Here is a 27,994-nt window from a genome sequence, read left to right as displayed (position 1 = left end):
CAAAACGCAATCTAGGAGGAGTAAGAGTAACAATTACAGAACGAATTTAGTACATAATTAAACTACACATGACATGAAGCACTGAAAAATAAGTTTTATTCATGCAACAGAACTTTCCACAACTACTACCAAAGGATGTACTACAGATTTAATCATGTTTGAATAAAAAAAATATGCAACAACACACTCCTGAAATCCCTACAGCAAGAGACAAGTGTACTGTAGCAGACACTTATTTCTGGAACTTGATAGTGGTGTAGACAGTAAAGCACAACAAGTATAACCGCTGTGGCAACTTATTTCACCGGCTAAAACAGGAAGCAGCGCTTTATATTCTAAACAAGAGCATGCACATATGCACTCACAGTAAAGGAACATGTTCATGCCAAGTCCACCCCAATGTGCCACTATAGGACCACTAATTATCAAACTAGACTGTGCACTGAATTGTGAGCTATAAACAGGCTGGAGCTTAGACTAGCACTCACTCACTGCAGCACATTTTCACTAAACACTTCTCCAGCCCACCCAATCGTCATGAGAGGATTACACGAATGGATGCGGCATCTAATTTGTAAAGAGTAAATATTGCAATTCTCTGGGTGAGGGGCTGATGGGACAATGATTTTTCACTTCAGACAGCATTACAGCAACCTTTCTCACAAGTACCACACACAATTTCTGCTGAGCGACCTCATGTAAGTCATCCCAACAGGAAAAGTTACTGTGCCTTCATTTACGTGAAGGATAGCAGCTAAATGCTCCATATGTATGTACAATTTAAGTCGCTTTAAGAAGTTCACAAAATTATACAAATGAACGACACTACATATAATAAGCTGTATGCAACTCGTCACAAAGTGATGTCTTATTTAATCATAAGCAAATTTAGCAGAAAAGAATGTGCAGGTGACAGTATTGCGCAAATAGTGAGCCAAAGCCATTTCCATACATTAAAGCCTCCCAATAATGCTTGCAAGTTTTCCATGGTTACACAACTGTTCAGGCGGGCATGCAATGTAGCGTAAGCAGTCAGTCATCCACCAAGGATACATTTTTTACAACTCGGAAGCAAAACTTTTAGTTCTGTTGAGAAATTACAAGATAAACTGCAGCAACTTACCCATTAACAGTGCATTTAGAGAGAAAGCAAAAAAGAAAGTCAATGAGACACTGTGTTTAAAGATGTCAGACATACACAGCAGAATTTTTATATACATTGAAATACACTGGAGACACTGCACACTGCAACATTACACTATTCTAGAAATGTTTTTAGGTATCATTATGCATATAAATTTCTGCGCCACAAATAGATGCCAAAAGGCACTACAGGAATAAAAAGTGTGCTGCGGATTTCTGACCGTACGAAGTGATTTCTTAGATATTTTTTTTTATATTGTTGTTTCCGGTATGAGAAAAGGAGTAGCCATCACCATTATCAGGTGACTACATCTCTCTTTTATTGTCACGCTACGTGAAATTGAACACGTAGATACGGATGCTTTGTATACAAGCACAGTTTTAAGCCTGCTGCTGATATGGGAGATGTAGCTATGGGCTCCTGATCAAGTTTGACCACCTTAAGTTTACTGTTTTTAGAAATGTAATGCAAATTTGAACACAACCAATGACAATTCAGACAATTTTTTAAAAAGCATGACAAAACAAAAACAATGTGTAATGCGACTGCAAGCAACTGGTTCAAATTGACTGTATTAGCATACTGTGACACACAACTTGCTACTGCAATTCATGCCTGTGCAACATCAGCACTTGCGCTGGGCCATGGGTACATACATTGCAGTACATCTATCACACTGTGCTGAACTGCTAAGCATTGTCCAGAAGAGCCAGATGTGTGGAACAGGGTGTTTGATTCAACAATCAGGAGCAGATGCTGCTCATTACAGTGGTGGACCAGGCCACTGCAGACTACTTTGTGCTGTCACTCCCTTTACCCTTCGTGGCACTCCTGCTTAATTGCAGACATGCACCTTTCTCTTCAAACTGATGCACTTGCAGTTTTTATGCACAGCTCAGACACCCAGTGGTTGAGCTCATATGTCTTTTTTTTTTTTACATGCATAAGGGAGGAGGAAGGGCACTGCATGCTATTAGAAGCATGCTTTCAAATTTAATGCAAACTGCTTTCTTAAACTGGTGACCACAAAAATTGCAACATGAGAGCTTTTGCATTAACAACCCTTCCAAAAGAAGCTACTGAATACAAACGCAGGGCTGCAACTGTGCAGATAATGTTTTCAAAAGCTCTTTAACATTGGCTTTGAGCTCTCCACAAGGACATAATAGAAACCACGGCACATGTGATGGACAGAATAGATAACGCTCAGAAACATAGCTCATCAAAGCTTGTACAATGCTGCACCTTCTCAACAATGCTTACAGTGCAATTCTGGTCGCACTGTACAACAGTTGCACCATGCTAACACTATTGCAACACCTTGCCACTACTGTGCTTACACATTGTTCTCAAAAAGCACAGATCTACTCTATGCGCTTAAACTCAGTGCAGCCATCACATGCTCCAGTGTCTCACAATGAAGTTCAAATTAACAGTAAAACCTAGAATTTAAAGCAAAATGTTTTTTCATGATGGAAAACAACAAGGGAGACCTGTTGCAACAGAGCTCATTTTGTCTAAGCTGGCCTGGCAAAGCTTACGATGGCTCAAGTGGTTCACAGCAAAGCATGTGCAAGGTAGGTACAACACTTTGGTAGTGAATCTCAGTGAGTACACTTGACACATCCTTACACATTACATAATGCTATTGCAGGTTGCCACTTCTACACACCAGTATGTATAGCCAGCTGTGTTGCATTACCTGTAAAAGTTGAAATTGGGAGGGACAATGTCGAGACTGTGCCCACGAGCCGTTTTACTTGATTTCATATACACTGTTGCAACTCTCACATTTGCTGGACAATCACAACTGTTGGAACATAATGTAAACCCCTCACAGTCTGCTTTGTGATCCAAGTTGCACATATGCTTAGCACATAAGTATGTCCACATCTTGTAAGTAGAAGTTCCAGAACTTGATGCAGCTTCTATGTAGCTTAAAAGCACTTTAAAGCTTGCTCTGTACACAGATTAAGCTATGCAGAAAACACAATTGTTCAGACATGGCACTGGCAACAAAAACCTAGAAGCAAACACACTACAAATGGCTCACTACTGCACTCCCTTGTAAAAGGCTATGTGCACCAACTTTAGCATGATGAGCGCAAGTGCACAACCTTTGCATTTCTGAAAAATAAGTGCTGTTCAAATTATGTCGCCCTTTACTGTAACCGATAATAAACAACACTCAACAACAATAAAAGAGCAGCACAAATAACTAGTGGACACACCACTGAATACCAGCTTCCTTAGTAAGCTGCAACGTGGAAGCAACTTTAAAACCATGCCCAACCAGTATGACTTTTCTCAAGTTAGCAGACAGTGCAACTTGTACTTCCATCAAAGAAATTGCCATTTATATGAAGATCACATAGTGAACAGCATCTTCGGGAGTGAAGATAAAACAGATCGACATCATTTGTAAAGCATCACATTTAAATTTACACAGCGCAAAAAGACGAGCACAAGCAGACAGCTATGAGATAAATAATCCTTTCATGCATGTACATTGTGTGCTGTCAAAAACAATATTAAAAAAACTTCCATTTGGTCTTTAAGTTCTTGCTTAATCATTTTACACTGTGCGATTCCAAGCTGCTATGCCAAAAGCATTGCTGCAATCTACAGGAGTTGAACCAAGTTCAATAGCAAACATCCTTCTCTAGGCACTACTACTCACAGGGATTGCTCTCACACGATAACTTTACTCATCCTTCCCTTTGCAAAAGCCATTAAGCCACACTTTTTTGTAACAGGGAGCACCCTGTTACAAATGTGGCAGGAAGGCGAGACAAAATTGTAAAGGCCGATAAAGGTCTTGACTTGTGTTCCTAAAGCTATGTACACTGCACACACAAAATGTGTGGGAGAAGAGAAGCAAGAGTGTCAGCTTCAGCACTAAAGCAGGCTGTTCTCGCTCGAGGACACCACTGTCGGAGATCCAAAGCTGAACGATTGTGGTGTCAGGCCCAACAACAAAGCAAGCTTGATGGCCACATTAGATGGCTTCGCCTCTTCTAACTCTTCGTCAGGCATCATCTACAACATGAGAAATAAATCTGTTGCATCAGCAGTGCTAGAGAATCAAATTAACAATCAGTTCAAATAACCACACAATGACATTGTAGACTAGTCGTACTGTATATATTTACGTAGTGGCTACACTCACGAAAGATTCGCACTACACAGTTCCAAAAGAAGTACTTCAAAAAGTATTTTTTAATTATTTCATATGTGGAAGCCATATCACTAATCAAAAGATGTTACAATCTCCAGTGCATACAGCAAGGAATGAGATGATACTTGGCCACATGGATCTGTCACTGTTGCAACTGATCTGTCTATCCCGAAAATATAGCAAAATGAAAATGTACATTTTTAACAGCCATGCATGTACATGGCTTCCATCCAACATCACAAAAATATACTGTAGACCTAGTGCATGCTATTGTGGCATAAGTAAAATACACAAGTACATGTGCTTAACCTGGTTCACAGCACCACGAGTGCAAAATGCAAATTTCAACCTTTCCTAAAGAAATAACTTCATGCTAAAAAAATATTCCTCACAATACAACAAAGAAATGGCAAAAATGGCAGTCAAAGCTTGGCTTCACCCTTCGCTGTTCATAACAATGTTCTTAAAAAAAAATGGCCTGTACAGCACCTGCATAGAAGGTGCCAATGTTAAATGTGCTTCTGTTATGAACCAAATCATTGCACAGAAAGGAGTTGTGCTTACAGTTATGTCATGGCTAGCATATTAATGTAGTACCACAATGCTGAAAAAGAAAAGCTTGTTACTGTACTGAATTCAGGGTTACATACAAATTCTTGATAATTGATGTGCTGTGCAATATATTCCTACCACTCGACACCGAATAATAGCAGCAGAGTTCATCAAAACAGGCAAGAAGCTTACCTTGTCACAAATGTGCTCGTATATAAGGCCATCAGATCCTACTTTAAGCACCGAAAAACCATCCGTCCACCTAGCAGAAACCAAATAAAAATAGTTAAGTGTGTTTTCTTACATGGCTATTTAGACATACATACTATTGTAGCAGCTTTTGGAGACTAAACATTACACATTATACCTTATTAGCAAACATCACAGGTAAACAGGAAAACGGCCTCCAAAACTAAGATGGAATTAAAGAAAAGGACATTTCCTCACCCTACTTGTAAACGAACGTACTGGTGACAGCCGGGATAACAATGTGTTTGTTTTCTTGTAACACTGCATTATATTCGCTGGTACGGGCAGCCTGCCTTCACTGCAATAGAGATGTGGCCCAAACAGCACTGGCATCTGTGCCCAATCACCACAACGCCGTTGGCCTTTGTCTCTTCTTTTGCAAAAGGAACTTTTGCATGGCTGCTGCATTATGCACTAATAATGCTGCATGAATGTATTGGCAGCTGCTGCTTGCCCTAACACGTGCAGACACTAGCACTTTCAGAGTCTGTGTTGCCTGTCTACAAACCCCACACAAACTGAAGCACAGAAGATTGGCAACAGCTCAGTGGTTATTGTGTGCGGCTCCCAATTGCACATTGTTGCAGTGGCTTTCAAATCACCAGTAGCAGCATCAGGCAGGTTCTTTGTTTGATATATGTTTGAGGCGCCCCCATGCGGTGGTGTCAGGCAAATACTATATTTTTCCACGTATAACCCATACCCCAATAAACACCCTGGAATTTTTTTTTTTTTAATGTCAGCTGAATTACTCACAGAAATAACTGCACACAACACTCAAATCTTTATAAAAACAGCCTCGCGGATTTACGACTTTTCCACATCGTATCTTTAGCCAGCAGCTCCATTTCCCACCTCTTCGGCAACGCTAATGATCATCTGCTACGCTGCAAAGGACTGCCATCGAGCGCGGCTCGCATGATCCACGTTCTGGTTCGCCGACGCCGCATGCACTATTTTCCAACTGCTAGCCCAGCGAGAACACAAAATCACAGTCCAGAAAGAGGAGAAAAATGGGCGACCATGAAAGAAGGGAGAGAGTTTCAACTCACGGGGGTGGGGTTCCCTTGGAGATAACGAAACCTTAAATGGTGAACTTTGCCTTGTAGTGTGGCTTCACGGCAACGTACGCAGCGCTGCCGTGAAGCCACATTTCAAGGTTAGATTTGAACATAATTTGCACCCATACTACTGATTTTTCACGTTTTTGGCACGGGTTATACACACATAAATATGGCATACAGCCACAGGCACAGGTTTATGAACATCACTGAGAGCGCTTTTCAAAGTTCCTACAACTGGCTGTTACCAGTAAATAGAAAAGTTGTCAGAAATTTGTCTCTCTAGCAGCAAAATCGAACACTGTTTCATAGTCATTGTAATTCTGACAATTATTTCAGCTGAAAAGTGTCAGGATGTGACTTTTTCATTAGCCACGGTGACAAAATATTTCTAGCAACTAGCAAAAAACCTAAATGTATCTGGTTTTGCCTCGTGGAACTGATACCTTGGGAAGTACAATGACCATTTTTTATCTATTGGTCTCTCACTTCTTGAAATATGTCATACATCATGAGTCTTATTTAGCAGAGAATTATTTTTTTTAGTTTATAATGTGATCCTTGTTTATGTGTCATCTTTACCTATCCAGTCTCTATGATAACGGCATGTAACTGCAGCGTGGGACCTGACGCATTAATGCAGAAAGCTAGGCTAGTTGGTTGCTTTAAGTGACATATTTGTAGCGCTTAAGCTTGGAACATGGAAAAGTAGAGACAGCATCTGTCCTGCCTATTCATTGTCATGTTTCATGCTTGGAACAGCTGTCATAGCAGTGCACTTGTGTGAGCAACCCTGTTCCCTCTGCAGCCCCAGGTTTGAATCCTGGGTGAGTGCTTGGGTAGAAGGGAGTTTATTTTCAGCCTGCAGCTAATCTCATACATCTTTTCTCAGGCAGGGAATCTCATAACAGCGACTGTGGTAAATATTAAAGACTATCATGGCTCATGGCACATATCTGAAAGTGCTATTCCAAGTTCAACCAGCATTTTAATACATGTTGTAGGTTCTTGACACTCTCTTACCAAGGTTGATTTCCTTATGTTTTCACCAATAAATATGCAGAAAAGGACACCTTTGAGTTCACAGTTTGACAGATTTAGTATTCATCAGAGCCTAGTTTGTCTAGCGACAATGTCAATTATAAGTCAATCCTCGATAATATAAGGAAGTGGTACTTGCAGTGAAATACTTTTATAAATTGCAAATTTTGTTAATTCAAGGTTATAAGGTTTCAGCAGTAAAAATAATTTCACAAATTCCCACAGTAATCCTGGTGTAGTATCTTGTCATTAAGCACTCGTAAGCAAACTGCAAGAAGGTTGGGCCATAATAGCGCGAGTATGAGAACCAGCGCAAGCTGTGCAGATCGTGCTGAGATCTATGCACCATAAACCTTGGACGCCATAGCTGATCACGCTTGTGCCCACAGCCGTTATCCAATGATGTCCACAAATTAAAAACAAATGGAAAAAAGATACATATTTGTCCAGAGAAAAAAAAATGGCACAGTTTCACAAGGCAGAGCAATGATGGTAATAGCAGATAGAGAAACCATACAAAGCAAGATTCGTAGCTTTATTGTTGTCACGCGTGCTCAGGCAAACATGTACAAATCTCACTCTATGACTACGAACACTCGCCATCACAATGTGAGCAAACACTTCACATCATGCCAGAAACTTGAGATTATGCGACCGCCAACACTAGATGTGCAGGAACACAACGTGCACCAAGGCAAGGGCAAATATGCGTAGGCCTCCTGCCCTGCCCCTTCTAGACCGTGCTTGATCATGTTACCATGTGTTCACTCCTCCCAACCACCCTTACGCTGCAGGAATCGTCAGCCCTCATGTTTTCCCAAGTGCTCCGAGCTGCCGTGCACCCCATGGCCTCCGAAATTTCTTTACCAGCACAATAAATGGTGTGGTGGCATTTCCTGCATACTGCATCCCAGCGCAATGCAAGTAGCATGCAATGCAATGATCTTTTTTAAGATGAGAGGTTGAGTACTAGGGACAGAACTACAATGACGAATACCTACACCATTGGGCTAGTACTTGAATGTCCTGGGTGAGGTGCAAATCATGTCCCGCATTTGCCTCAATTTCTTGATTACTAAAACGTTTGCGATAATGCTGACGTCTTAAACGTTCTTGAGCATTAATCTATCACTTTAGCTTGACTTAATATCTACGTTTAGTGTCCCTTTAAAGGAAAAATATTTCCACATTCCAATAACAATTGCTGTTCAGCCTATCACAAGCTACAACTAGCAGCAGCATCTGCGGTAGCAATGCCATGGTGAAATTTACAGTGAGATCTCTCAACGAAGATAACAGAGATGCTCTAGATACCTTATACTGTAATATTATGATGGCTACTATGTATAGGCAGGTGCTAAGTTTCACCACAATTTTACTACTACACTGAAACAAACTTTATACCTAATACTGACCCCAGCTCTATGAAGGAAGACAAGAGAAATGCAATAAGAAAGATAAGTGGTAACAAAGCCTATATGCAGCAAATAAACTATGAATTGTTTGTACATAAGTCCTCTTCTCCTCAGAGTATGTAGCAACACTAATACATGCCAAATGTACTATCGTGGACAAATGAAACGCGAACAGCGGAGCGCGTGGCCGATAGTACAATGAGCGCGACCTGCTGGCCATGCTCAATTCAGGCACCGAGTGTGAGAGTAAGTGTCCCACTGCGATATTTTCGACCACCATTTCCTGTGACAAGACGTTCATTTGAGGAATCGCAAGTTGTTTGTGTGCAGACGCGAGTAAATGCGGGCGTGAAAGAGAAACTTTGGGGGCTTGTGCTCCTTGAATATATGACTCTGCCTAGGTACTGTGTGTTGTAGGCGTTTGTCCCTTGGCGTGCCGGCATCGCTCGGACGCTGGCTGCCGGCGCGGTAAAGTAGGTGAAGCAGCGGACTAAGCCAGTCGTGGCGGATTGTAGCTTTCTCGCTCCTTACGGTGATGTACTTTGTAAATAACATCACAAATGTTTCTGTGGGAGCAGTAGCGACCATAGTAGAGCCCGGACCACATATATTAAATGTCTGGAAGGCAGAGCGCTTTAGCAGCCGCGGTTGAATGAAAGTGGCTGAAAGGCTGCCAGTGACGATGACTGACCCAGCAATAGCGCCGCAGGCATGAGAAAGTCTCTCTGACGTACCTTCATACGCAAAGTTCTGACTGGTGTTGCAGAAGTCGCTGGGCGCGCTAGTGCTGAACTTAGCATTACAAGTTGGCGGCTGGACACAATTATATTTCTTCAAACATACCTTTTTACTAATTGTAACAATGTCATTATTTCGCATTATTGGTGGCACCTCCAGGAAACCAAAGTGGCAACGGGGACACCAATGCTAGAATCTGGACTTGTCCGTGGGTTGGGGCTCGCCGAGGTCTGCGTGTGACAGGGGAGTACAAGATCGGCTGTCAGCCAATTTTTTATGCGAACACCCTCTGGCACGTGTCAGCTTCCGCAGCCCCAACCCACGGGCCGCCTTGCTTCCAGCTTTGATCCCCCACTACCCCTTGGGTGCCCTAGAGATCCTGCACCACATGCTTTACTATAACCTCAGGTGCTTGCGCCTGAGGCCTCCGTTATCAGTTACATGTGCCTTCCTGGAGCAGTGCTTGTGAAAAGTCCTATCTATCGTCACGACAAAAAAAGCGACCCGCAACTTATACAACACATACCAGTCAGAACATTGCCTTTTCAGACACAGTGATCACCAAATGGGGCGTCCGTGCCCACTGCCTCACCACGCAGGCAACCAGCGGCAAAGCGTGAACAAACTCTACCGCACTCCACAACGCCAGCATGTCTAGGGAAAAAACGCATACAACACGTGCTAAGAAACCTCCTCCGTAGTGCCTAGGCAGAGTCATATATTCAAGAAGCAAAAGGCCCCAGACTTTCTCTCTCACACCCGTTCTTACTCGCGCCTGCACACAAATGAGTGGTGAGCCCTCAAATGAAAGTCTTGTTTTCCAGTGTAGGTACTAGTTTTATCATACCACTGCACCGGCACGCTGCTGACACTGCCGTCAATGCAGCTGTTCGTGCCACGTGGTGTTGCCTAAAGGCAGTCCGCACGTGCGAGACGAGTGTTTGCTTTGCTCACTATCAATAGTTGCTTTTTATTTATGTATTTATTTTTGCCACGATTGTCTCCTCGCTACCACCAGTGCTTTAGCTGCTGGAAGGCAGCACTGCTCGTGCCACTCAATTGTAACATTAAAAACGCCGCTTGCACAAGAGCCACACCTTAATGGGGTAGTGTTGTCGTGTCGGCGCTATTGTATATAACTACAGGACCCGGTGTTTCTAAGGCTATTAGAACTCATCCATGCCTGGTGTGTCGACAGAAGACTTCAGATGATTGCTCTTTACTGGTACAATGTGCCGCAACGTGACATTGCCAGCATTACAGGCCACCAGTTGTCGACTGTTCATTGGATTCTCCAGACGTAGCGTGACGAGGGACGGCTTGGAAATTTACCTCGTGGACACAGGCGTCGAGCCACGAGAGAAGACCAGGATCTTCAAATCGTGGCATGCGCAGCTGAAGCCCCACCGGCGCGCCACGCCAGTGGCATGGCGGTTTAACAAAACTAGCACACAGGAAACACAGGCGAACATATCGCAGTGGGACACTTGCCTCGGTATTCAGAAATGCATCTTAACTTGAAGCCCATGCTTGACTTGATATAAGTGACGCCTCGTATGAACGCGTCCAAGAAGCTCATTGCATTTCTGTTGGTGCGTTCATGACAGGCGTCATTTAAATTAAGTCAAGTGCGGGCTTCAAGTTAAGATTCCTTTCTGAATACGGGGGTTACTCTCGCACTCACCGCCTGACTTGAGCATGGCCAGCAGGTTGCACTAATTGTACTATCGGCCACGCGCTCCGCTGTTCGCGTTTCATTTGTCCACGATTGTACAGGTGCAACACAACAACCATTTAGGAAGAAGAGTACTTATACAATTCTAGAATTTTTAAATCCTTAAGCCAGTGCCCAAGTCAATTGTTTAAAAAGAACTCGTTCATTGAAAGGTATCTAAACAGTCAGCATTAGAAGCAGTCAGTGCACACCTACAAAGAAATTAATGAGTTGATATTACAGATAATGAGGCCCCCAGGGAATGGCAATCTGATTATTTTGGCCAAGTACTATGAAATTTCAATCTTGGCCCCAAAAAAAGCAATGCAACATACCAAGAATCTACTGCAAATGCATAAATGTTTATGGTGTTTTAAACAGAGCCTTTGGAAAATTGGTCAGCTAACAAGCAGAAGAAAGTGGGTGCTCAAAGGAAGGTCATCAGTGAAGACAAATTATTAACCTTCATGGCTCTACAAAAGCAGCCCAAGTGTAAAACAATCAGCAACTAGTTGCATAGACCATGTACTCACTCAGCCTCCTGAGAGATCATCTTCTGCCACTCCCAAATTCGGAACTTCCAGAACATGAACAGGGCACGCAAGCCTGATACGCCCACAATGCGCCAGCGTATACGAACTGTGCTGTCCTCCTTGTGAGTTGTCATTTTGAGAACTTCCAGTTGCACATGTGCATACCGTAGGTGACCCAGGATGCGAACCAGTGCCATTTGCTGCACATAGCCTGTAATTCCCCTGTATGGCGAAAGCATCCATGGAATTCCAGAACAGCCAAAAGTCAGACAAAAGTTCATTTAAGTCAAGAGTCGTCAAGAATACCGTTGTTGTATAAAACCAAACAAGACCTTTTGGAATCTACAATGAATCCTTTTCTCAAACAAAATGCAGCTTACAATTGACATGTTCTTATCAATTACTGAATGTGAGTAAATGTAAGGACTGTATTTGCTGATAGTCATGCTGTTTTCTGGGTAGATGTGGCCTCAGAAAAGCTCAGCTGTCGAGGTTTTAAAGGGGTCCTAAACAACCCCTTGAGCTTTGTGAAAAAAACACAGTCTGCAGATAGCATACACTGCTGTCAACATTGCACTCAAATTTTGCAGTCGTGCACGGTACGTGGAGCTCGCAAGTAAAGCACGAAGTCACATTTCTCTCAATCTCTCTTTTCAACAGAAGCTTGCCCATCACTCTTTTCTGAACACTTTATTTCGTAATATAGCAGATTCCCATACCCAGCTGCTATTGGCCAATAGCTGACATCAATTAAGAAGGGCGTTTGGATCAGTGCGCTTCTTCCTACAGTTACTGTGAATATTTATTGACGCAGTTTAATAAATACACTGAAGTAAGCGAAAATCTGGTTTTAAACTTTGAGAATAATTACGTACTTCCAGAAAAAGCCAACTATCTGCTCATGCTGGGGCCGCGGCCGCTCGTGTAGGAATTAAACTTTGGTCACCCTGCTTATTTGTATCATAGGTGTTGGGTCGCGCCAATTCCAACTAGGTAGTTTTGAACACTCAACTAGCCTAGAACCAGACAACACTCAAGGTCAGACCACACGCATGCTTGCCAGCGTGCACTCGCAATTTGCCACTCCTAGTTAGACACCTTGGCAGACTTCGCTTTGTATTGAGCTATTGGCAGCGCTTCAAAATGCGCAAGTTGGATGTGGCTACCATCCGTAGTTCAAGCTGGTGCAGGACAAAGCCAGTCTGCACCACATAGCACAGACAGAGGAGCACATGAGCACGAGCACGCACTCAAGTCCTCTCGTGCACACAGCAAGTGCTGCACATATGCACTGCAGTTGCATGTAGCTGCGGTCTGCTATGTAGCATAGCTACCGCAGCCGCCATGGGGTGCCGCAACAAGTCTGCTGGCTGAGCGCACTGCGGTTCACTGAGGACAACTGTGTCTGGCATGTTGTAGGCACCACTTTAACGAGAATCAAATTTGAACTGCGCACCACAGTGACATTCAGTAGACGGTACGTTGTGGGCGCACCCCGCTCCGTCATAGCATTCACAGTGCAAGTCATTGAAGAAGCAGAAGCACCGCGAATGGCACATTTGATTGCCAATAACTCTTCTGCTGAACAGATTGAGGTACTTTTTGTGGCAAAGTATTTCTGAAATAGTCTAATTTAACTTCAAATGTATTATTTTGATAAAAAGTGGTTCAGGGCCCCTTTAATGATATCTGCAGCCCTATCTCAATGAATGTGCATCTCATGTTCATATATGCTCCTACACGGCACTCTTAAATTTGCAAGTTTCCCACGTGTTACCTCTCTTACAGCCATCATGTAGACTTCTCCATGCTGCCAACGTAAACATTGGTCTGACCTACACATGGAGTCCCGTAGACCTGCGTGAAGGCTGCTAAGCTGTGAGCCATCCATGATTTGTGGAAGCTTGCTTCACGGCTTCTGGCATTAAACATGAGCAAACTAAATTATGTAAATTGATTAACAGGTTTGAACATCCCGAAGCAACACAAGGGCTACAGAAGATGCTGCAGTGAAGGTCTACAAATATTCTGACCACCTGCACCTCCTTAATGTTCACCCAAAATACAGCAAACAAGCATTTTCACATTCCACTCCCACTGGAATATGGCTGTCATGGCCACGAATCAAGCCTGCAACCATACGTTCAGCAGCAGAACACCAGAGCCAGTGTGTCAGCACAGCGAGTAAATTATGTGAATAGTGTACAGAAAGCCAGAGAATTGAGGCCTCATGGCAGAGGAATTGTCACACGCACCAACGTTGCAGACACAGTTAACCCCTTAAGTACTCTCGACGACTCTTACTCAGTTACAATTTTGTTTGAAATTAGGGCCGAGGACGAGTCTGGCTCGTCCTCGTGTTCAGACACTCTAAGTGCCAGCAACAGGGTGGGCTGGTCCAATCCATTTTGACGTTCTGGTGAGTTCGCTCGACGGCCGTTAGGAGGCCTACAAACTCAGTTTGTTAGGATCGCCCGGTAGAAATGAAAAAAATGGTGGCTGCCATTCACGTGTTGTCGCACCCATCACAAAAGTGCAGCTTTCATTCGATTAGATCATCAAGCACCAAAGATGATTTGCTTCTGCATGAAAGCATTGACAGTGATGGCAGTGTTTTCTGTGCTACGGCAATCACACATCAAGCGACTCTGATGTTGCTCACTACTATGATAGTTCTCATACGGTGCGGCAATGAAGGAAGTTAGATGGACAGAATAAAAGGTGCCCAGATGGCTGGGAAACTAGCACAGCAGTTTATGATTTTGCATGGCAGCAAAGCTTTGTTTTCTTCAAGATGCCATCAACCAACACAAAGTTCTTTTGAGAAAAGGCTGAATTATCAGAAGGAAAGCAGTAAAGCTACTGCACAAAGGTAGCCAAAATCATGGAAACAATGTTTCCAATATGCCTATGCTAGCACTATGGCTTCAGCTGTGCTAACACAATAAATTGTGACCTAAATGAAAAAAAATTAGAAGCCTTCCATTCCTGCCTCAACATTGTTAAAAGGTACATTGTGTAACTTAACTCGTTACAGAGCTAATCGAAACTGACAGCAAAACCATATCATGCAGTTTCATAGGGCAAACTGTTAGCTTAAAGGGCCCCTCAGCAGGTTTGACCATTTTGAGCTGACAAGCGCAGAGCATACATTGCGCGATAATGATCGTGTCTGCCAAGTATTACATCGCTACACGCCGCGGAAAGATCTGAAATTTCAAACTAAACGCTGTTTTCCCTTCTCTTCGCAGCCACCACTGTCCAAGCCAGAGGATGGTATACACGTGTTTGCACTGTGACATCGCTCGTGGTGACATGTGATTTCGAGATTTATTCAAGGCAACATCTGTTATTTGTGTAATATGTTGCTTGAATAGACGAATTAAAGCTTAGAGAAATAATCAAACACACAAACCGAATGTCTGCAAGTTTTTATTTTACTTCGCACCACAGCAAGAGAGATGTACTTCTGTTTCGTCTGCTTGTTCCCACGTCGTGCAGTCGCGCACGCAGACACCGAAACTGTCATTTTCTACCATGTTTCAGCACGGGATCATGCTCAGTGATTTGCTTGTGTCTGCCTCGGTATTCGTGTAACACTGACTTATACTGCTAGTCAGGTGTCCTCGTGCACAGCATGCAAGATCGTGCCCTGCGCGAAACAAGACAATCACAACAGCTTGTGTGCGACGCCGGCAGTGGAAGTGCGCTGCGCCACAAAAAAGAAAAATCGAGGAGAAAAAAAAATTAAGGCGGGGCCCATGATGTATGTGTAACACGATCCTTGAGGTCCGGGATGGGAGCGCGCAGGGAAGAATGCGAATGCTAGACAGGGCAAGTGGAGAGAGTGTCTAGCCTGGCAGTGGAGCTCGCCTCCTGAAATCATGGGTTCGCGACACTGAAATATTTCTATCTCGGCTATTAATGAGCCAATTTTAAAAATTCTTATGGCAGAACGCTCCCTAGAGGACACGTAACAACTTCCAGCGTATAACCGAAGTTTGCTGTGTGGCCTGGTGAGGGGGCCCTTTAAGCAACTAGTACTTTTAAACAGGCGCAGGTATCAAGAGCCATTAAATTTCTGATACCACACCATGTATATGACGAGCCTGGAAGTTGATTCCACTGTCCTGCTGTATAAAAAAACTATCTTGAAACATGCTTTTGCACCTTGCTATAGACCACCCATTTTTTTTACTTTCGATGCATGAACAGGTGAGAAAACCTGCAATTTTTTAACAAATTACATTTTAACTACGTGCATGCAGAGCAGCAAAAAAGAAGAGACTGCCAGGCCTCTAACCTTGTGGTGATGCCACGAATGTTGTTCCTGAAGACAATGTTCCTGTTGTACAAGCTGTAGATGTGTGGCTCAGTGAAAAAACGAGGCAAGTGGCCAGCTAGGGCCCGTGATATCCGCTTTAGCTGTTCTTCAGTAGCACGACCAGGATCTGGTAGCTGCTCATTATTGCGGGCCCCTTTCAGAGCAACTGATGTGCCCGCAAACTGCAACACCTCTCGCTCATAATCAGATAGTGCCATCTCTGCTGCCACCCGCCGGTCAACATCAAAGCAGTACACCTGATAATTAGGCAAAGATAAAAAGAAAGAAGAAGAAAGAACAATAAGGAGAGAGACACTTCTAGAGCAACCTGTCCTATCTACACTTGCAAATCTCTCAACAGGGCTACCAACCAACATGCAGCAATTTTAATTTGGATATTTTCAAACTTCCCATTAAGGGGACACTAAATGAACAAATAAAACCATGCTTGCCAGACAGATTATCCCAATTTACTATACATTCAAGGTTTGTTTCAGGAAAAATTAAGAATTATTTGTGAAGAAAATCATAGCTGAAATCTGAAGTTCAATATTCATGCATGAACTGTAAAGCTGTAACACTGCCTCAGCAAGTGGCAACAACGCTGTTCGCCACGGAAACCCGAAACAAGCAAAAGAGTCGCCACTTGACATGATCCCAGTAGCTGTGGAGTATTTTTTTTAAATAAATGGTTGCATATAAACAAATACTAATTGAGTTAATTGGTATAACAAATGAAATTGAGAAATCCTATATATTAAGTGTCCTTTCTCAATTTTGTTTTTATCATGTTATCAAGTATTACTGCCACCAGCATCACAAAATGTGCAACTTCCGCTCTTGGATCGCCTGGTGTTTTTCTGTGACAGCATCTGGTTAAGCAGCGGCTGGACCAGTAAAATTTTATTCATCGTGGGAGCCTGAAAGCTGTGCACACAGGACATCTTTAACAGGAAAAAACAATACGATTAGCCAGCTTTCTCTCCAGGGAGCATTCAAAGCATTTTCTACACCATTTTTCCCAGAAGAATTCAAGTGTTAATAACCACCAACACTCCTCTGTCCGCTTTCTACATTGATGCAAAAAGCTTGGACAAAAGTTTTTTTCCAAATTGCAAAGAACAAATGACAATGTCTTTGATGTATGCTGTTTCAGGGGCTTCAGCAGTATAGAATGTCACAGTAACAGTGAAGGCACGCAATTTAGTGATAAATGAAACAATATGCAGCTGGGTTTGGCACCAGGACAGAGTGCAAAATGCATGCAGCACTAGCTAACTGAATATTTGGTACGACAGTAAAATCATAAAAGAATGAATAGTCTCATATTCATAGCTCATCTTCAGGCACATAATGATGTGCAAGTCAAGATAATAAAGCTAATAAGAATGCAACATACTTCCTCAGCTAGTCGAGAAGGTACTACAAACAACCTGTTTCACAAGCACAGAATTAGTGTCTGTGCATCACCATTTGTTTTTTCACACAAGCACAGGCTTCGTGGTGATCGAATGCATGGCAGATGTGCAAGTCAATATGTTTATTCTAGCATAAAGCTCACATGATCTAGTCATGCAGCACAAGGCAAATCAACGGGAGCTTCAATGAGTGAAAATGGGATGAATAAATATGGAAAAATGCCAAAAGAACATAAAACTAACCTGCCTCTACATGCACTACTTGTGTACTACTGACTTAAATTAATCACGAAATAAGTGTGCTGAACAATGTGCAAAAATAAATAAAAGATCGAAATAAGTAGACTACAGGGCATTTGAATTCTATGCCCACACTCGTTGTTCCTTTCACCCAAAACAAGATGCCATTTCATAATGGGTACTGTGTGTCACCACCTTTACCTTTACCAGCAGACTTCCATTAACTCCAGTTAATTCAATTCTTCGGTTAATTTGATCCCGGTCGGCGTCCATGCCATTTAGGTGCACCAAAACTCATTATTTAGATACTTTGCCGGATAATTAGAACTTTACCAGTCGACATGCACGCACCTGACCCCTATGGTGACCCCTTTATTGGCAGGGTCTATCGGCAGAGCTTGGGGGAAAGTCAATGTATTGAACGTGCATCATCTCCCGTCAAAAGCCGCTATTTCTGGCCTGCCCTAGAAAGATTTTCAAGAAATAACCATAGCTCAAACTGTCTGATTACAGCATTTATCCAATTATAAAACTTTCTAAAAAAATAAATTTGGGCCAAAAATTGGCTGGTTGGCGTTTGTATGCTGTGCCGCATAACACCGTATTGCAGCGAACTTTAGAAAACTGGCTGTCGTTGTTTAACACATATTAGACCCTTGCCCACTTTTCTTACTAAAAAAAAAAATTAGTGCACCTTAGATTTCTACTTTGTTTAGGTGCTTCAATGCGATTTCTACTTGGGAAACATAGAAAGTGGTTGCGTGTCTGATTCGGAAGCGTGTTCGAATCAGACAAGTACTGCCTAATGAATCATTGGAGTGTTTTTGTCTTTTTTCTGCATCCTGTTTAATTCGACACTGTGGATAATTAGATCAATTTCGTTGGTCCTGTCAGGGTCGAATTACAAAAGTTGACTGTAGATTCTCTTCAAGCACTAGGGTAGTCACACTGTGCTGTGAACAATACGAGGGCTATGGGATGAGATGCACAAGAAAGACCAAATGCTACAGAGGATTTCATAGCGGACAGTGTGTGTACTACAACCATCTGTGGTTATTAAGCAAGCAGTGAAGTCCCAGCACATACCTAGGTGTTGCACACAATTTTTTCTCACCAAACTATGGCTGCGAGATGGCCTTGAAATGAACCCACATACCTAAGCTCTATAGCAGAGTTCCGAAGTGACTGCACCACACAAATATGTAAATGGGAGGAGAAGTCAAGTAGATTCAGCCCTCAGCTTTCGAAAGCTTGTATTTGGAAAACAGCTTTTATTTATTTCTTCAGCTATATCTATGGCCTAAATTTATCAAAGCCAACACGCTTGAGAAGCTTCCAAACAACTGCAGTCACAAGCAGCACAAAAAGTTATGGTTTGCGAAATTTTCCAAAAATACTTTGGAAATGCATCGCTTCAAAAAGTATTTCATAAACAATATCTTGCTGTGTCATACACTATGAACTTTTTTCTCTACCTGTCACTGGTGCACAAAAGGTTATGACAAATTACTTACAGGTACAAATTGTGGCATTCATTTGTTAAGACACATCCACTTGCTAAAAATTGTGGTTAGGTCAGCTGGTAGAGCAAATGCCCAGAAAGAAGGAGGTGCCACTTTTGAACCCCAGACTAGGTCAAAACTTTCAACAACTGCAAAGTCTTTCTGAAATGTTATTCACCTATGCACACCCGGCCACAGAAGTTTATGGACCAAGGGATCTCAGAAAACGTTTAATTCCAAAGCAGCCTGTAGAAATAGCCAGTAAAACTGTACACGACAATGTTATTAGCATATTATAGTCGAGGCCTGAAATGCAAATACCAGGCCGCGTTGCGAGGTTGCGGATATATTCAGATTTTTCTCACATTTCATGGTCCGTAATACTTTGTGGCCGGGTGTACAGTCTAGCAGGAAGTCTGGCTCTCAGTCTCGAGACTTCAAGACCTCCTTCAACATTTATGTATTTTTATGCGGTGTATCACATGTATTCTAATAATAAAATCTGAAATCTTAAACAAGCAATATGGGTTTTTACAGTTTTCTGCTACAGTCTTGTAGGCGCCAAGTTTCCCTATCATCAATTGTAAGACTAGTACTAGCATCCTGCCAATCGGTGAACTTAAAATTAATGAAAATGCTGTAATCACAAAGGAGGGGAGGGCATACCACACCTTTTTAAACAATGTTGGCCCTGATCACACACCTTTTGTGGGATGCATGCGCATTTTTAAAGATTATTCCATGCAGCCCTCTAGATGGAGCACATAAGGCTTTCTTGGAAAATAAGAAGTGGAATGCCAATGCCCTTTTCTGCTAATGCAGTGATTATGTTAATCTGGTAATGGGCATAAGGATTTCAACTAAGTGAAACATGCCTTGAGGTCTGACCAGCTTCAATTCTGAGAACTTGCGACGTGTGCCCTAAGGTAATGAAAAAGTTATATGGTGAATACAATAGATAGTTACCATGGCTATCACAAATTCCACTGAGGTGTTAGCTGCTGGTAGCAATGTAAAAAAAAAAAAAGACGACTTTCATTGTCACCACAATGTCTTCAAGAAAAATGGCCATTCTTTCTTTCATACCTCTGAGTGGCACTGGCTAACACTCGCGGAGCTAGATGTAGTACACATCAATGCCCAAGTTAGCGGACGGATTGATGGCTGTCGTAGCACAAGTGGAAGTTCATCGCATGCGTAATGCGAAGGTTGTGGGTTCGGTCCCACTGGTGACAAGTTATCTTTTCGTGCACTTTCATTTTTCTTTTCTTCATTATCTCCTACACTTCAATTTCAACCACAGCTAATTACCCCTATGCTTTCATTGGGTTCATTTCCTGCCGGCATTATATTATATGGTTGTGATTAACGAAAATCAAGCCCCTCCATTTGCCTTCTCGTTCTCTCTGGAAGCAAGCCACATATATACACTTCATTTTCTACAGTGATGATAAGTCTGAACTGGAACATTACTGCATTATGCCACATATTTGGAAGGTCTAATTCTAGAAACTGACGCTAAGAACATTTCTGCTAAATAAATATTACTTCATTACTAAAATGTGCTCCTAAGCAATTACTTACTAAGTTAATCAGTGAAACATAGTTAGCTCACAACAATCTTGCAATTTTTCTTTGAAGTATGTCTGCCTCTTCCAGTAGTCTAACTGGTGTGACAGTTGATGTACTCTGCCACAGAATATCTTCATTACATGCTTTCACTAAAATAGATAACCCGGTACATCACACTAATAAGTGACAAACGGCCATATGCCAGTGTGAAATCGATTATAAAAGCATCTGTTTACTGTATATTCTCAAGTAAGGGCCAGAACTTTTTTGCAAATTTGGGTCCAACTTTCTTGGAAGGGACCCGTACATGAATAAAAAGTAAATAAATTTGCATCTCCTCGCAAAAAAATGACATGCTTGCCACCACGTGCAATGACCTTGGGAAGCCTTCATCTAAGCTTTGTTTGCTACCCCATTTGCCATCATTGGCACACAATCGCGGAGATGGAGCAGCTGGAATCTGGTTTGCCAGAAGCACACTGGTACAAGATGAACCCATCCGCGGACATGGGCTTGGATGTAGCGCCGCAGGTAATGTAGTGTGATTAAAACACTACCACAGCTTTCACAAAAATTTTAACAGTGTGTAACAGTCGATAGTGCCTGCATACGTTTAAGCTAACATGGGAGCAACGAAAGCTCATTGCACAAACGTGTGCAGTACATACAAAGTGTGGAGCCCATGGCCGACACCACACATATGTTGCACAAACCCGTATGCACAGAGCTACAGGAAAAGCAGCAGGGAACTGGGACATAATTTTGCCAGTGCTTAGTTGACCAACTATGGAAACAACCGAAGAGAAAAACGAAGAACAAGCTGTAGTGTGTCGATATCGCTACATGGTCATGGCTGATGAGGTGTGCACATGAAAAGGGCGTGCTGCCCATACATGAATAATTTTTTTTTCTGATATACTTAAGCCCAAAATTAGGGGTATGGCCCTTACAGAAGAGTATGCAATATTTGTCCACAAATAGGCGACCATACATGGGTGTCCTAGTTACACATCAATAGGCTTATCCAGATATGAAACAAGCATGATGGTGCAATGCATGTTCCGGCTGAAAATAGACGCTCGAACAAGGTTAAAAAAAAAGTTGCCATTTTGTCCTTAGCCATTAAACTGGTGAACATTATGCAAGGTGTCATTGTAACAGCTGGCAGCACTCGCTTTCCACCAGACCTCTACACTCATTTTTGCACCATATTATCAATCTACTGGTGCAAACAAATATTTGTTCTGTCAGAGGTGGCTTGTCTAAGGATCTATGAGAGTCTACAAACCAGCAGCACAACATTATCAACCCAAGGGTGCCAGCCCAAAGAGGTTGACAAAACACATGGGCAACATTTGCTGCAGTAACCAGCATTCAGAATGCAAAACTGACACCCTAAGGCACAGAACATTGAATTTCTCCATTCCCTGCTGACGCTCAAAACCATTTCAAAGCCTCGCAACATCTGGCAGGCTTCCAGGGGTCAAGTCATAGAAGAGAATTACCATGCCATAAAAGGGGCACAAGTTGTTGAACAGCGTGTCGCTCTCTATATCCATTCCTACATAGCTCTAAGCAGGTAACTACTGTATTTACGTGTCCACACCAAAAATGCAAAAAAAAATTTGACAGTAAAGCTAGGCTGTGGGTTATATGCGAATTTTGCCTTAAGATCTGGTTTCAAGCTGCTTTGTGAAGCCACACCACAAGGCACGGTTCTTCACCATTCAAACCATCATCTCCCAGGGAACCCCATGCTACCGCCACCCCTGCGTGTTGAAGCTCCCTTCTCCACTACTTCATGGTTGCCCATTCTCCTTCTCTTTACGGGTCGCCATTTTTGCACTTAGTAGCAAGCGAATAGTGCATGTGGCGCTGGCAAATCAGAACTCTGATCACAATGAGCATGCTCAACGACCATCCTTTTACAGCGTAGCAAAAGCTGAAGAGTATCAGCATCACTGAAGAGGGGGGAAACAGAGCCACTGGCCAAAGATACGATGCGGACGAGTCATGCATTCGCAAATGGAGACTGTTTTTGTAAAGATGTGAGCATCTGACTAAATTTTCACTAAAGAACTTTATAATTAGCAAAATATAAGGGGACATGTTGCAATTGTGGAATTGAAGTCAGCCAGTAGTTCAAGCAAAACCTTTATCGAAAAACTTTGGGCCTAACGCCTGTTTCGAGAAATATGAACTCAAAGTGAACTGTGAAATGCATTGCATTTTACTCCAGTTTTTCAGTACTTATTTCTTGAAACTGGTGCTGATTTCCAGCAAAAAGGTAATTATGAGTAGTAGCGGACTTCAATTTTGCAATTTACATGACCCTTAAATCATTAAGATAAACACAGTTGCAGATTGCTAATTAATAATCATGTTGGCAATTATTATACAAATTCTGATGCCCACTGGTGCAACAAAGCTTGATCAATAAGAATTGTTTTGTATATTATGCTGGAGGAAAATTTGTTCCAGAGAATGACCTAACCCCCCCCCCCCCAATGTACCTCTCTGCTCAAAAGTTGTGTGACAATTAGCAGACTTGAATGCTTTTAACTAATGGTGTCGCCACTCTTCAAGGCACGGCTCCTGTAATGGTGCGATTAGCTCTTTCTTGGTCATTGTAAGATGGCCATTTCCAGATTTTCTTAGTAAATATGCTTTTATCATTGCAGAAAGTTCATTAGGCGAAACTGCAGAACATGAAAAACTGATTATGTTTATCATGTCAATGATTCCACTATCAAGCAACACTTTTTAAAAAAGCAAACAAAGCTTTTTAACAAAATTTTCTGCAAAAAAAAGAAAATGTTGTGCACTGCACTGCTCATAATAAAACCGGGACATAATTATTCCTTTGTTATACAGGTCACTTCAATGTAGAGGCATCACTGTAGAGGTGCTTGGACTGTAACAAGCACTTTGGTAGATCTCACAATCTCCTCTAGAGCCACTCCTTTCCACAACCCATCCTCATTATTAGATATTGTTCTATCTAAAATATGCACCCAGGAATAATTACTGCTGCCATTACACATACTTTATGACCTTCTTTATCTGCAAGACAACAGAAAAATGCTGAATATTGATTAAGTGCTTCACGCCACTCAAGAATAAGATGACAAAATCCACCAAGCTGAAAAACTTGCGGCGGCAATGGTGCATATTCACGTGCCACAAATGTTGATGTGCTGCTAGTAACAAACAAAAACATGCATAAAATGTTAAAGAATGATACAACAGATCCATCTAGTATTAAAAACTACACTCACCGGTTCTTACACAGAGGGTTGTAAACACCACAGTTGTAAACAATGACCATTTATGCAACTGTTTTACACATTGCTGCCTCATGGAGAAGCAAAAACAAAGAATGAAAACAACTTTACAGTACCTCAGCTATCTACGTAGCTACGACAATCATAGCACCTGGAACGAGGTGAAGCGGGCAAACTAAGCTATAAGTCTTCTAGGCTGCATAAAAAATGTCAACTTTACAGCACTTTTCCACCCATCATGTCACCTTTAGAATGAGTAAAACCTCGAAGGAAGTGATAAGGCAAACTGCACGAGTGTCTTGACTCACATATACAAGAGACAAAAGCTGTAATCTCACCTTGTATGGGTAGGCATCTAAATATCCAGACAAGACCGTTGTATGCACTCTGCAAACTACGCCTGAAGATTTTGTCTCATCATCCCCACTTCGGAGTTCAAAAAATGTGAAAGGGGCCTGTTCCTCCCGGTTGACAAGTTCTGGAGCAATGACATCATTTGTGACAACCTCAGGCAGCGAATGTGCAGCAGGGAGGCACATACTGGAACTGCGGCATGTGCTCTGGAGGGAAGTGCCTCCCAGGACTTGAGGCAACACAGCAGCATGCTTTGCAATGACCTGTCCGGGAAAGATGCAGGACAGAAGGAAACCTCAGTAGCTATATCAATTTAGCTCCATTACATTTATGAAAAATGGTGCAGCTCAGCACAGAAAAATATGTAGTCTTGTCACAGTATTATCTCATACATACAACATTCCAACCTGCAGAAAGTATTTGTGGAAAAGTTAATGTATAAATGAACTGAATATCCCAATATGAAACCAACATTTCTTCTCTCTCCTCACTTCAATATAATGCTTTATTCTGTAAGGCCTATGTAAACACTATACTGAAATGTATAAGAACCAGCCCCATGAGCAGCCATATGTTGGCCAAGACTGCAATATGCCACAGAACATAGTTTGCCCAGTGCGCTAGAAATTATATTTCTGTTAACTTTGTTGCTAGTAAGTAATTCAGTAGCCAATTCTACCCGAATTCTCAGCTCTCCTGTACTTAGTGGTTTGGACGTGCCAACTGTGTAGCCATTGTGCTGGCTTTTCGTAGCAGACAAATGGCAAGGCATGTGTTGATTAGTCGTCTCCCACTTTTTATAGAATGCCGTGCAGGCACAGACTGGCAGCATTGAAAAAATGCTATTGTTCATTGAAAGTAACAAGTTACAAGGACCATCCATGAAGTAAGTTCCGATTGTTCTAAAATGAGGCATAAAAAGCAGAAAAAAGCAGTGTTTATATTATCCAACAGGTGATACACAGTCTATGTTTAGGGACGGAAACAATTCTTTTGAAGGAATTCTTTGAAAGACAGTACCGTTTTGTGTGCAGTGTCACACTAATGTGCCACTAGCAAGTAAAACCTGGATATCGCAACTTGTTGCCCCACTTAGAAACAGTTTTCGAGAGACAGCAAAGATGGTGCTAGTTGTCAGAGTGACATGTGCTAGTTTGGCACTTTAGGAGCAGTCTTCTTTTATGTAAAATGGCTGCCTCGGTACAGTTTCCCGACAAATGCAAATTTACTAGCATAATCTGGCCGGCCATCCATCATCACAGCGGGTCTAATGGAAAGTGCGCGGTAAGCAATTGAAAAAATATATATATATTAAATAAATAAAAAATTGACGCTTGACAATTAATTTTTCTCCCAGTTTTCATACATTAGCCACCCCCTGCCACCCAAGATTGTCACAATTTTTGGTACAGCAACTTTTTCTCAGCAACGTTGCAGCTCAGGCAGAGTTGACATCCTAGGAGGTTTCAGTCACTGGGAGCAGTTTAGTATGACACATTCCTTCAAAAGGATGGTTCACGTCTACAGAAACAGCCAATGCATAATGCTAGCCAACAATATTATAAAAACGCTTTTTATCATGCTTATGCCTTATTTAAAAATCAACTGGAATTCACTTTCGGGACAGCCATCGTACACATATTAGGTTGTTTTTTCTTTGACCTCTCAAAAAGTGGCAGATGGTGCCTCCCTGCACGTGTCAAATGGAACACTCTGAAGCATGACAGTAATAGCAGTTTGTCAACAGAACTGATAGTTGGGCGAGCTGGTACGAATTCATAGTAAAATATTTAGCGCGCACAATTGACAAGGACACAGTGAAGGGAGACACACGAGCGCTTATCGCAGCGCAGTTTGTCAAGTCTGCATTAGATGCAAATTGTGCCGTCTTCCGGCACAAAATTTACTTTCACCTAACTTGAAGCAGACGGTAAACGCACATTTTTGCACCATACATTAGCTAAATAAACATTTCTTGAAGAATTCATTCCCTTTAAGTATGACAAGTACACACAAGGACAAAAAGGAAATGCTGAACTGAGCTTGGTTCTCATGGGTAATGCTGCGGGAAAATTCAGACACGCGGAGTCTAAACACCCATTGCAACAACTGACCAACAGGAGACTTGATAAAATGGCAGCTCAGACTGACATAACCCTCGTGGTACTTTGCCATGGCACCTCATGGTGCTCAGGAAATGCTGATAAAATTGCTAAGGGGTGAAAGTTAAATCCTGATAATAAATTTACTATAGCTCCCCAATTGTCACATATTTATTCTGGGTCCTCAGTCTCAATTATGCAGTTATGAACTCGAAAATCCCACATTTAAATGCAAACTACTCAATACATTTTTTTTTTTTAATATATGATATTTTGTGATTTCCACACTGAAAACTGAACATTGTCTGTTCCCATAACCTTGGCTACACATTCCACCAAGACAACTTGTTTCTCAAACCGATTTGACCAGCAAGAGTCCTCAAGAGAGCTAAAACGTAATACATAACGACTACTACTGAGCAGAGGTAGGCACAAATAACCTCCCAAGGCTGGACCTCACCTCCAAATGAGATTGGATGACCTCATTTAACTTCATCCCATGAAATTGAGATGCTGCTTTCAGATCTCACCTCGACTTTCGGTCACTGACAGTGACCTCCTCTCAACTTCATTATTCAGGTGTTTCGTATTAGCAGTGATGAAAGTGAAAAAATAGGTTTAACGTTTAACTGAACCTCCAATTTAAACTAACACCTTTACAATTTCCAGTATATAAAGCGGCCTTCCAAGAATTGACCTTAGAATGTTACTGATGCATTTGGCCCTTACGTTGCGAGTTTGTGCTTACGTTTCTTCTACTTTGTGCGTGTTATTTATTTCCCTTATGTAAGCGGGGAGGAGGTTAAGTGGGGGAGGGAAGGAATCAAGGAGCGTAGCCTCTGAACAGACTTCGAGCGTGGCAAGCGGTACAAATGACAGAACGAAACCTCGCGCCCCGTTTCTGCCACACCACATTGTTTATAACTATGGGTAATGCATGAAATTGTCATTTTCGTCTGCTGCAATGTTCAAACTACGGTAACTTGGGAATCGTCGCTCACAATGAATTTGCCAGCAGCCAACCAATAATTAATATAAGTAACCCCGATGAGTTCGTTAAAAGTAACACTATTTAAAGAACGCGGCATTATGTACAAGAGTTCCCAAGCGGCAAGTGACTTGTTTCCCGCACGTCGAATGAATCGCACGTTACGTAGGAGACGGTGTCAACTAGCTAGCATGCACACGCAAGCTCACGCGATAGCAGAGGCGACAGATTTGAAACTGCGCAAGAGGATAAAAAAAGAAGCACAACAAAAGGGCAAGAATCACCTTCGTGCCTTGGCTAGAGGTTAGGGTTACATAGCAATTGCATGGCGTTGCAGCAGTCAGGGTCAGAAGACCGGTATGGGACCTGATGTTGCTAGTCTTCACAGTCCCCAACGCACTGTTCAAAGAACCCTTGAGTGCTCGGAGACACACGGCCATATCACGCAGGAGAGCGCCAGTGAGCAAAAGACTGAAACGCAGTGACGAAAACCTTTAAATATGCACAGAAAGTATACACATGCCCGACGACTTAGGTAGCAGGAAACTCGCTACTGCTGCTGCCGGTCAATGTTGGCTGGTTGTC

At 42.3% G+C, this 27,994-nt stretch overlaps 1 protein-coding gene across 1 annotated transcript; it reads right to left on the bottom strand.

Annotated features, from left to right (window-relative positions):
• Positions 1–74: 74 nt before the first annotated feature.
• On the bottom strand, positions 75–27,981 carry LOC142581468 (uncharacterized). Its single transcript, XM_075691212.1, has 6 exons — positions 27,694–27,981; positions 24,304–24,582; positions 15,929–16,206; positions 11,626–11,847; positions 5,067–5,136; positions 75–4,183 (listed from the first exon to the last, which is right to left on the bottom strand). The coding sequence occupies exons 1-6, from the start codon at positions 27,847–27,849 to the stop codon at positions 4,043–4,045; spliced, it is 1,146 nt and encodes a 381-aa protein (XP_075547327.1). The 5' UTR covers positions 27,850–27,981; the 3' UTR covers positions 75–4,042.
• Between the last annotated feature and the right edge of the window lie 13 nt (positions 27,982–27,994).

Source organism: Dermacentor variabilis, chromosome 1, assembly GCF_050947875.1.
Source record: "Dermacentor variabilis isolate Ectoservices chromosome 1, ASM5094787v1, whole genome shotgun sequence".
In the NCBI taxonomy this organism is placed as follows: domain Eukaryota; kingdom Metazoa; phylum Arthropoda; class Arachnida; order Ixodida; family Ixodidae; genus Dermacentor; species Dermacentor variabilis.
The sequence above is the reverse complement of the archived record's forward strand: the minus strand, read 5'-3'. Positions and strand labels throughout refer to the sequence as shown.